This window comes from Pangasianodon hypophthalmus, chromosome 1, assembly GCF_027358585.1.
Source record: "Pangasianodon hypophthalmus isolate fPanHyp1 chromosome 1, fPanHyp1.pri, whole genome shotgun sequence".
Lineage (NCBI taxonomy): Eukaryota > Metazoa > Chordata > Actinopteri > Siluriformes > Pangasiidae > Pangasianodon > Pangasianodon hypophthalmus.
Window position 1 is genome coordinate 30,923,036 of NC_069710.1, and position 12,839 is coordinate 30,935,874.

At 35.3% G+C, this 12,839-nt stretch overlaps 1 protein-coding gene across 1 annotated transcript in view; it reads right to left on the reverse strand.

The window, feature by feature from the left end:
* Nucleotides 1-3,188: 3,188 nt before the first annotated feature.
* The window catches only part of gad2 (glutamate decarboxylase 2), a 32,914-nt gene continuing 23,263 nt past the window's right edge, over nucleotides 3,189-12,839 (reverse strand). Inside the window, exon 16 of the mRNA XM_026944833.3 lies at nucleotides 3,189-8,708. Coding sequence (XP_026800634.2) covers nucleotides 8,535-8,708 — 174 coding nt within the window. The 3' untranslated portion in view covers nucleotides 3,189-8,534. The remainder of the gene's footprint in view (nucleotides 8,709-12,839) is intronic.

The window sequence follows — 12,839 nt, forward strand, 5'->3', positions numbered from 1 at the left end:
GCCCTGAACATCACACACTGTCATTCATCTCAACAAAACAGAGAGAAATTATTAAAAAAAAAAAAGTCAATCCCAAACCAGTTTAAAAAAAAAAGGACATCCATAATAAAACCAAAAGAAATACTATTGATTCAAGCCACAAGGTTTTGTTTCATATGAATTGTATGTGCAAATGTACTAGGTCTGAAATCAGTAGTGTTACCTTCATGGTTTACACAAAAAAATTCACATATTTTCCACATTCCTCACAGGTTTTTCACTTCTCATTGTGTGAGTAATGTGAAGAAAGTGTGAAGGTGCATTTCATCATATTATGCCCTTAAATTGCACAACAAAACATGACTATGATCACGTGAAAAAGAATTATTTGTGTAAGAAAAGCACATGAGAAAACTGTGAAAAAGTAACACATGAAAATAAATCGTGTACAAATCATATGCAAAAATTTAGTCATGGGTAAAAATCATGTGAAAGTAAAAAGATCATGTGTAAAAATCAATGTGTAATATCACACGAAAAAAAGTGTAAAAATCACCTGCGAAAATTTAATCATGTGGAAAAATCACGCGAGAAGAATCATGTGTAAAAGTTTCATTAAAATAAATTAAAACTCTAAAAAAGTGAAAGTAAATGGATCATGCAAAACAAAAAAAAAAAGGAACTGTGTGTGTAAAAAAAAAAAAAAACACGTCGGAGTCAGGGCTTTAATAAAAACTCCTGGTTTTTATTAAAGAAAACACAAACAAAATGAAGACAAGTATCATCAGTGGAACAAACAAAAATGAGAGCAAAAGCAACATGATACTAACACAAAAAAGACTAAACACAACAAAGAAGATATGTGACAGAAGCTTGAAAACCACAGAAACCAGAACTTAAATAGTGATAATAATTAGGAAAACTCAAATCAGGTGTGAGGGATCAGTAAGGCATGTGACCAGGTCATGTGACTTGCAGGGCTGCTGGGATATGGAGTCTTTGTCAGCTGTCATTTTGTGGCTGAAACCAGCACTGATGTGACAATGTGAAAGGCAATGAATTGCGTAAAAATCACATTTGAAAAATGAATGAATTGAGTGTAAAAAAAAAAAAATAATGTAAAAGAAAATTACATGTGTAAAATAAATCGTGTAAAAATCACATTTAAAAATAATGTGTAAAAATCAGATTTGAAAACTGAATGAATCAGGTAAAAATCATGTAAGAAAATTACAACAAATCATGTGTAAGATTCACATGTGAAAATTCGCAAACCATGTAAAAAAAAAAAAAAAATCATGAATGTGAATAGAAATTAAAAAAATCATGAATGTGAATAGAAATTAAAAAAATCAGGAATGTGAATAGGAAAAAATCATGAATAGAAATAATCTGTGCAAAAATCATATGTGAAAATAAATCATATGTAAATAAAATTATGACATTACATAATGTGGAGCATTAAAAACAACAACAACAAAAAAAAAAGACACATGTAAATTAGTGAAAAAATTTGAACCAAAATCTCAACTCAAAAATATCCAGCCCACTTCATAGAAGTGACTCGACTCTGTATTGCTTCATGACTAACAAACTGAAGTTGCAGATAAAAGCATCATGTGAGCACAGCAGCGCATTTGACTTTCAGAGAACACACTGAAATTTCACTGTAATGCTACAGAAGTGCTGTGTTACGTTTCTATGAGTGGCTATGAAGTGCTTTTATCTTACTGTTGAAATGACTGAAATAAAAGCTCAGAGTGCTGCTTATCCTGCGTCAAGTGTGTTATTTCCAAATGGGACAGATACAGAATATACACTCAATACATACACTCTGTGTATCACTGAGTGGAAAAAAATAAAGAAAAGAAAAGAAAATTTTTATATATTTTTATAATTTTTACTTCCTACCTATATACAAGTAAATTGTGGTTTACGTAAATACTGGTTTATGTCACGGACAGTGGAAAAAAGCATTTCACTGCATGCTGTAATGTGTATGGTTTTGTGTGTGTGTGACCAAATAAAATTTGAATTTGAGACAAAGTTGACCAGATTGTTTTTGATCATTTCACTGTGAAATGTGTTTTTATTTTACTGGAATATTTATCCCATGTGTAAAGTTATTTTATGACCGGAAAACCTTCCCCTTGGACAGAGTGAGAAAACTGAAGCTGTACTAAAATGTATACAATTTTCTACTTACCTCAAATGTTAGACATTTCGGACGTCTGATGTCTGCGTCATTAGTTTTGCACTGGAGCTACAATGCTGATATAATTACCTAGAAATACACATCAAACTCAAAATCTTTCTGAGTAAATCTCTTCCTCAAACCACATTCAGTTCTTCAGATTGCTGATGTGATTTAGGACTTCCTGTAATCTATAAACACAAACAAACTTCACATGTAGCTGAAAACTGGAAGGCTATGATGGCAGCCATCTTGGAAAACTAGGCTTTTTAATTTCCGCCCCCTTATAGGCCCCGCCTCCAAGCTTTTTATGGCAAAATTATGGTAATAAAATCTTACTTTGAACTTAACTGTGTAAATACGGACTAACCGTGCTGTTTTACACAATCATTTGTTCTAAAATGTGCACTGGTCAATATTTTTATTGTTCCTATCATTATAATTAGCGTATTAATATCTGTTGAGCACAATGAATAATTGTTAAAACAATGTGATCAAACCAAGTGAGATTTTGTGTCTGTTATGAATGTTTTTACTTTGTGCTCTTTAAATTGTGTTCTTTTTGCTAATATGTAGGCATTTTATTTATTAAACCTTGTATTTAGATGCCAGGTTATGATTTGCAATGTTAATTTGCAGCTCTTAATGTTATTCCTGAGGAATTTGACATAACAGTTTATGAAATACTATCACCACCTGTGTGGTGGAGATATTTTTTTTAGATTTTTGAAGATGCAGTTCAGATGAAAGGGATTTTTTTTTTTTTGCAAACAGAGAAGTAAAAACTGCATTCTCAAAAATAGCCGTATACGTCTAGACAGAGCCTGAGTGAAACAGACTTCCATTACAGACTTCCGTTACTTATTAGCTACATTAGCCTTGTAGATTCAGTTCAACATTAAAAATGCCTCGACTCTAGTTGGTAAAAGAGGTGCAATGTGTAAATGAGACTTTTCAGCAAATCATTCCTCTTAGATGCGTGTAAAATGACTTTAAACACACTCAGGTTCAGAACAATGTTTTCACAAGAATATTTATTCGTGATTTCCCAGTCACATACGGTAAATTTTCAAGAGAACTGGAGGCTGAATTATAATCTGTTTTGACACACTGGCTTACAAACGTCCTCTGAATTCAAATCACAGACACTCACATTAGCTTTAACCAATATAACGATGTTGACCCTGTCTGGTCGGATGAAGATAAAGCTCATGTAAGGTCTAGCTGTTGTTCCTCGGGCACCAAGCTGCTAAAGAGCGAGCGTGCACTGCCCTTAAAGGTCTGAATGCTGCTTGCAGGGGCAAAGCTTTAGCAAGAAAGAGAAAGAGGAAAGAGGAAGACAGAGTGCAGTAGAAGGAAGGAAGGATTCAGACTACATATATATATATATATAGGCATGCTGGAGAGCTACACACACTAATATTAGAGACGACGATAGAGCGATAGACAGAGAGATAGAGATTAGATCGCAGAAGCAGACGATTTCTAGCCACACAGAGCATGCTAGCTTAGCGGATAAATATGTTTGAAGCGACACTACTACACTGAGCCATCAAGCTAGCGACGAAGCACTACATTTAAAGCGAAGCTATACATTTAGCACTAAGACTATCACACAGTAGATATTTGGGTAAATATTGTACATCACAGGCTTGGAAAAGCGAGGCGTTCATGCACATGCAAAGACTTGCAGGCCCGATAGCAGCAGCAGCAGCAGCAGCAGGAGAAAAAAAGAGACAACATAAAGAACGTGCCCAGGACACTACAGCTTTTTTACAACTTCTTTTGTGTCCACTTGCTAATTTGGAACAAGGACAGACCTTACATACACCTCCATGAAAATAAAAAGAGGAAAAATCATTCGTTGTACATGTTAAGGATACAGATAAGCAGCAATGTATTTAGCAAACTACAAACGCAAACTGAAGCAAATTTAAACATCACACGTGACTTTTCATCCAAATCCAAAAACAGGGACACATTCAGACGAATCACAGTTTCATCAAAACAGTTAAAACTATGAACATCCACTGGACTTACAGGAAATCTAAAGTGCACAAAGTTCCCCACGTGGAGAACGAGACAATACCAGCAATAAATACTAAGGCAATACAGTTACAAACGCACAAAAAATACATATTGGCACATAATGTCAAGTAGATCACTTGGGCACAAAGATAACCGACTTCGGTTCAGAAATGGCTTTCCATAATCGCTGGAATTTCACTTCATTGGAGTCTAAAACATTTTTTCTTAGATTAATGTTTGTAGCACAAAAATGCAGTTAAATCAAAGCATGTTCCTTCACAGATAAATATACACATAAATCATGTATACACAAGCAGAATGAGTATATATAGTATATATATTATATATAGTATTACAATTACATATTATTATTTGAATAGAGAAAATAATATTTTACCTCACAAATAGACTCTTTTATATACAGTACATGGATGTATTCACATAGATATGTGCTTAGTCAAGAAGTCCATTTACAGATCATGACCAACAATAACTTTATTAAATGTTTTTTTTTAATGATTGATTGAATTTCTAACATTAGAGTGGACTGTTAATGGAAAACTCACAGAAGTTAAACTAAGTGCTACAGAGATTAATTGTTGTGTAATGAGGACAATGGATACTCCTCCCTGCCACCAGAGGTCACTCTCACCAGAGCCATCCACTTGCTGGTTACTTCCTGGTTTTATAGTAATTAAGCAGTTTGTAGACCTTCATTCATTGCGAAGTCTTGCCAATCCCCAAGTTCCGATCCTTGTTATCGATGATTACCTTTGTGTGCCTTGAATCATTGCTTTGTTTTTTTGGATTACCTTTTGGCCTTGATGAACTTTGTGTATGGTAAATGGTGGTAGCCAAGTCTAGCAGTCTTCTGTATTTCCTATTTTTCAGGTGCTAAGCGAGGTATCTGCGAGCTGACTTCCGGGGTAGCAGTACACACTCGGTCAGCGGATCTGTCTTATGATGCCCCTGTAAACTCTGATTAGTTCCTCCATAGTGGTAGCAATCTGGTGAACTTGTTGAGCGTAAGCTCCCAATAACTGACCTTGGGAGGCTACCACTTAGCACAGCTCCTCTCACACCTCCGCTGATCCACAAAATCTTCTGTAACAATGGAGACTCAAATGCAGAGTGAGGATCCATTTACAAGAGGCTTAATAAAGTTCACAGCAAACAAAGTTAAAACGTAATCCATATATCCACAAGGCAGGTAGAGGTTAAAAAATAAAAATCCCAGATAATTATGTTCCACAAGGCCATTGGATAAGTCTGATAAACAAAACGGTTCAAGAGACAGAAAGCATAAAGGTAATCAGCAATAACACGGCTTGGAACTTAAGCAAACACTAGGATTGGCAAGACTTCGTAATGAATGAATGCTTAATTACTCTACAACCAGGAGGTAAACAGGAAGTACTCTGGTGAGACACTGGTGATTATACCCTCTGCTGGTGTAGCAGTGAAATGTCCAGTCTTCATTACATCTTGAATCTTATTTAGCTTATCTGATTCAATTTTAGCAATATCACTAAATGATGACCATTTTCAGCTTAAACTATGAAACAGTTTTAATTTTTTTCTTTTGGTCTAAGTGCATGTACTTAGCAATATTGCTAATATTTTGTTTCATCGCTATAGGTTGATTTAAACTCTAGCACTAATTCACTACAGTACACTATATGCTTATGTATGTAAGAGTGAATTATTCACAGGAACAGATGACTGATCCTGCGATAAGAATGAAATGTTTCATCGCTTAGCGCCTGCGTGTATATATATAATATATATATATATATGTGTGTGTGTGTGTTAAGATCTATTGGTATTTGTTGCTGTCTGCTAAAGATACAGACCTCACACACTTACACCTACTCTATATTTACTGGATTATTTATTAACATCTCGGTTCTTTGTCAGAACCTGCTAAATATTTTAACTTAAGATTAATGTTGTCTAATTCCTGGTCTAGAAAAGTCTTTTGTGCTCTGAATACAAACGCTTTGCTCTGGATTTAACACCTCTGCCATCTTTCAGCTATTTGTAGACAAACACTCTCAGACAGGAAGTACAGATATCCATCAGTGACATCATCTTGTCAGAAAGAGCCACAGGTACAGACTCAGGTTGTAATAATAATAATAATAATAATACTAATACTAATAATAATAATAATAATAATAGCATTTTGTACAACTGTACAACTACAAGCTCTTCTTTTAGTCTTCACACACTTCTTTCTTGATTTAAAATCTTCTCTGTTGACATTTCAGCCTTGTAGTCTTCAATTATTATTTTACTCATGGCTGTAGAAAAAGATCTCCAGGGGCCGACTGCACCAAAAGGGCTTATGAATTGTTTGGTTGTAACTTAAAAGGCTGTTGCACCAAATGGTCAAAAACTGATTTTGCACTAAGACCAGGCATAAAATTTGCTTGCTGAAAGCAGGCAAAACTCAAATTTTTGGAATTTAAATGTAAACATTAGCTGCTACATTGCAATGATATGCTCAGTTTGTCCTATAAATATTTATATATATTTATTTATAGTACAGTAAAGTACTATTCAACTGGAATAAGATTTCCTGACATATGTCTGTTGAGAAACGTTGCCGGAAGGCAACACTACACTGTATTGACTTCGCAATGCACATATGGTCGTTACACTAAAAATTCCAGCACTAAACATACCTCATTTTAATATAAACTGATTGTTTTGATGTTTATTATAAGTGTGTTTATTATAAGGCCACACAAGTTGTGATTGGTCATTAGTAGATCACGTGACCATAACATGTCTGTACGTTAAAACCTGTGCTAGGAAGTTTCTAACTCATCTAAAACCCCCAGAAATGTCACTGGCTATTTTTTATTGTTCTGACTTTTAAACTCGGTTTGGGTTCAGATGTGGACGACGGAAGGAAGCGAACACTTCCTGGTGTGTCTTTATACTAAAGAAAAAGCTCAAAACCTCTTTTCTGACAGGAAATAAGGGAATCTTTATCAGCATGTCCGTTTGGATGAGTTATATATTACCTGGTGTTATTTTTACTAGTCTTGTTTTAGTTAAAATATGACATAATCTTTGCACGTGCAGTCCATAATAAATGAATGACATGATGGATTCATACAGGATTACAATTCCAGAGATATTCCAGGAATTACTACATTACCCCACCTCCTCAGATAAACTAATCCAGTCTGAATAGGACTTAATGCTGTCACGGACACATGCGTTGTCTCTGAATGATGATGATGATGATGATGATTGCAATGATGATATTTCAATGATGATATTACATATTATAAACATCTGGATGTCAGATGGATGTGTTTTTATGAACCAATAAAACCTTTTCCCTTCCTACTCAAAAAGTAATTTTATTTTTCCTGACATTCCAACCCTGATAAAAAAAAATCATAAGAAACCATCATATCTCATAGTTCTTAAATAATTTGCTATTGGTCTATCTGGCTTAATTTTATTCTGAAGGTAATCATCTACCCATAAGTGGCACCCTTATTGGGATTTTTCATTCATTCAGTCAGTCAGTCATTCAGTCAGTCATTCAGTCAGTCAGTCTGGAGTATGCGCTTTATGCTGGTCAGAATAAATTAGTCTCTAGAAATTGTGCTTAGCTGTTATTACACTCTAGTTAAGACCTTTTGGTTCAGCCAGCTTCAGATCTTCCAGCCACTCTTCCTCCTGCTATAGATACAATACATTTCTGCTTACTGCGTTTTCAACTGGATAAAAGCCTTTTACTCTGAAACCATTCTAGGTAAAGCTTCTTTATGTCTCGTGCTAGGTTTAATATAACACGAGAGTTGTGCTCCAGCAGGAATTAAACCCTACATGGCTAAAAAAAAACCCTGCAGTGTATTTTCTACTGTATTCTCTAATTAATGACACTCAAATGCTGCCTGTGAATGTAAAGGCAATACTAAGGTAATACTAAATGCTCTCTCTCTCTCTTATGCATCTATTTAAATAAATCTCTTTCCTTCTTATATCTCTATAGTGACATCTGGCACTTAGAATATCTGGTCAGTTAGATTCGCTATAAATTGTGACCTATTGCACAGGATTGAAGCAAATAATTCTTCACGCTCACACCACACATGTAAAGCTTACGCTAACATAGACAGGAGCGGACATTAACACTTCTACAGGGCTTCGGACCAAGACGTCCACGACAGTACTACGATACTTAAATACGGACTTTTCTGACGTTAAACATATTCACCTATATTAGACTTTGAAGAAGAGGAGGAAAAAAGAAAGAAATTACCGTACATTCACAACAAACATTTTGTACATGGAGACTTTGGGAGCGTTACAGGTCCTGTCCGAGTCGCTCGATCTCTTCGATGAGGAAGTCGATGTCCTCGAAGGTGGCAGCTGGGTTGGAGATGACCATGCGGAAGAAGTTGACTTTGTCTCCTTGCGGCTGATAGCTCACCATGGTCGTCCCGTACTCCATCATCCGAGCTTTGATCGTAGGAGCAACCTGAGGAAGAAGAATTTAACACTGAGTCAAGAGTTTCTCAAACAACATGACCACCAAAGTTCATTAAAAAGAAGAATTTAATGTGACTAGCAGGTGGTGGTGCTGATTTAGCTGCTGATTTAGCTGCTGATTTAGACTATGGGTCGTTTTCAGAGTCAGAGACTTAACTTAAAAAATTATATCAATATTTACATAGGGAAAGTTGTGCAGCTTCAGACTTGGGTGCTTAAGTCTGTAACGGTTAATGTGTATTGTGCCTTATAGCATTTTGTTCATGTGTTGTGTGTTACTATTCCCGCTGTCATCAAGAAGCTGTATAGTACAGAAAAAAAAGAGTTGCAGCTACTAGGCCAACCAAGACTTGTATTTACTTTCATATAGTAACACTTAGTGTGTTGTACAGTGTGCCTCCCTTATGTGTGAATAGAGCATTAGTAGTCATGAGACCTGGCTTTATTTGGTCACTGTAGTAAATAATAAGCCATTTTGGAGATCCAATACATGTGTCTGTGTGTCGATACCCATTTGCTCCATGCTAACTCCCCTTTATCACAGAGGATTCTGAAGCACTTCTCTCTCTCTGCAGGTAAAAGTGTTGGAAGTTGATTTTCTGAGCTCCCCATTCAGACTATTAAAATCATTATTAATCAAAAGTTTATGCCTCCAAAGTTCACAGATTTTTCTTGAATAGAAGTGTCCAAGACTGAGATTTAAATAATGTCTAGACCACGGCCTTTAAACACAAGCACTTACATTGAAAAAAAAAAAAAAAATAGGGATAGAAAATGCAGACTGAAGAAGGATTTTTTTTCTTTCCTATTAAATGTAATACAATGTAACGAAAGCAATAAGTGATCATTCAAAACATGAGTTGCTAATATGTTGATATATGAAAGAGAAAAATGGTGAACATGGAAAGAAATCTAAGAGGAGTGTAGCATATCACTAGTACATTGCTGTATGAAGAGTCCTAGCTGTCATTATCACATTAATTACTACAAATTAATTTTACGTTAAGAGTATGGCATCCACACTCATTTTAAGCAGCTTATAAAATAGCACTTGATGCAGCACTTGATATTATTTTATATTTTATTATTTTTTGTGTCCATACAAACTATTAATTCAGCTACATATCCAGTTACTTAATGCTAATAGTTTAATTAAACATATAGTAAAGAGTTTTGTAGGATGTTTGCTGAAACTGTTTTGAAACTCAAACCTAATACAGATCTAATACAGCCCCTCCCTTCAATCTCTCCAAAGCCACACATGCAGAGTGCACATGCACATGTGCTTGACTGCTGAATGGTAGCATTAGAGGGCGGAGCTTTCTGAATCAGCAGGTAACATGATTGACAGGTGAGTAAAGATGTCTTGGTCATTTGCTTATTTTTTTTCTTCAGATAACATTTCCAAATATTAGAAAAAATATAAAAAAACACAAAAACATCACTGATCATGTTGTTAATACTACATACCATAATGAAATATTAAAGTCCCGCTCTGCATTAAGGAACAAAACTCTCACTATCAGAAAATAATCAACAAGGTGGTGTGATGAAGCAGCATTACTGTTCCCACCCTGAAGTTGATTTTTTTCCTATAACAGCATGTCCTGAAGTGTTTTAGTCCTCTTATTCCACAACAATTTGCCAAAGATGGCCATTTTTATTTATTAATGACGTCATACATTTTTATCTGTTTATAGTTACATTTAATGTTGTGGAACATCCATGAGACAAGTTAGTCCAGCTATAAACAGTTGTTCCCTCACCATTCTCTCTTTTTTTTCTCTCTCAAAGTTAATAAGGCAAAAAAAATGCAGCTTGTCATGTTTCCGAGAAACGACAAAGTGGAAACTCCCAGCGTAATGTTACAGCGCTGACACTGGAGACTCCTTCCATAAATGTTAATAAACATCTCCTTACAGAAAACGTGGTGTGTAGCATCCACAATACAAGTCCTGATCAATGAGCTGTTACTATGGAAACAGTAATGTATTAGCACTACTATCAGAGCTGCTGTTACTGGAAATGAATCAACACCTTCTGACCAATCAGATTCAAGTACTTAGTTGCCATTTAACAAACATATCATTGCATGTGTAATTGTCATGTCAGCATCAATGCCTGCTCTCGAAACCCAAATCCCATCTCAGCCAACAAGCAGTCACAAAACCCTCTGCACACTTCTGTTCACCAGACTTGAAAGACCAATCTAACACACCTCTTGAAAGTTTATTAAGAGTTTAGAGAGCTTTATCTTAAAAAGAGAACGATTGCAGCCAAAAAGGTGACTTTGTGAGTTAAAGTGGTGCTTATTTTCCATTTGAGCAGTGACAGTGATGGGGATGGGTGATGGGTTGAGGCTGAAGTTATTGACTGCTCGTCTGGGCTTTCCATCAGAGAACAGGACGATTACGTTGACTCAGGACAGCTGGGTCTGGCGTAGGGAAGAACGAGAGGCTAAATATAGCAACGGACATGCGCGGTATCTGCAGAGAGACGTGCAGGAGTAATCTAGCAATGCCCTGGTGAAAGTAAATTATTCTGTATGGATGTCTCATGTCACTGTTCGTTTCTGGCAGCTGTTTAATCGCTTTTGACAGAAACGTGACTCTGGGACTTTTCTCATCTACAGAAAAAGTGAGAGTAGGTGGTTTTTGTCTTTGATATGTGACTCGGGTCACACTCTGAAAACCCTGGGCTCCATTTTCCCCACACTGTTTTTCCATTTAACAAGCGCCTGCAACACTACAGCAGCAAAATGATGTCTTCAAATCACAAACCACAACCACATGACAAAAAGCTTTGGCTTCAGCAGATCTGATGTTCTGAAAAAGAGATTAGAAAATGCTGCTCACTGTCACCTTTTAGTTTCTGTGTAAGAAAAAATCAGAGCAGATTTACAGACTTTTAGTCTAATAACAAACAGAAATATCTCTCGTTAATACATGATACATCTCTCAAACTTACTGTAAACTTACTGTTTATTCTATAAGATGTGTGTTTTTTAATTGCCCTAAAGCATGTGTATGACTTAAATGGGAATAAAATGCGATAATGCAGTAAAAGATTGTAGTTAATTTGGTTCTATGTTCAATTCATCTAAACACATCATGTATGTAAAAGACATTGTATAGAATGGATAAAATGTACAATATGTCATTCAGTAATGAATTAAAAATTGTAATTGTTGCCTAGTTGCTGTGGTGTAAGAGGAATAAACACTTCGGGGCGTGCTGTTATTGTTAAATAACTACAGGGCAATGATAATAATAATAATAATAATAATAATTCATATTATTATTACTGTTGTTATTAATTTTAATCTATTTTTATATATTTTATATAATTAAGAACTATGATGATGAATAATTTGTTTGTTGGTTTGTGTTTCTTCTTATTCTTCTTCTTCTTCTGCTATACCACTGTTCAAAATCTCAAAGTGCTTTACTTATAATTAGGCAAGTCACATTAAGAAATCTGTATATTTTCTACCTTTACTTTACTCTTGATGGCATCTACTGGCTTGCAACAAACAACATCTCAATGTACTTTTAAACAGTGACAATAAAAGCATCTTATCTTGTCTTATTTAAATATCATTTAAAAATGAACTACAAATACAGTACAGCAAGATAAAAGACCCAAGAATACTCTAATGTATAGGAGTACTGGAATGTCCAAAGTACTTTTTAAAGATTTTTCAATTCTTTAAAATGTTTTTTGATTCTGTGAACTATTCTACAGTTCAGGGGCTATAAAAGAAAAACACTGATGTCATAAAATAAGTAGAACTCGATGGAGATGCCTGCACTGCCAGGTCTAGTCTGTCTTATTACTAATTCTTATGCCTCAGATACATTAAAAATCAGTGCAGAAATGTAATCAGTTCACCTAGTTGTGGTAGCAAGAACACTAAGTCCACATAAGTTCTACATTTAACCAGTTGTTTTTTAGATAAAATTTCCTACAGACAGACGGACAGACAGATGGCTGGATGGACCGATGGCAAAAATCTCAGAAAAGCCCAAAAATGGCCCTTGAGTTCCTCCTGAACATGACTGTGTAAGTAAGTAACATCTCTGTATGACAAACAGGAAGGAAGCAATTAAAGAAAAACTAT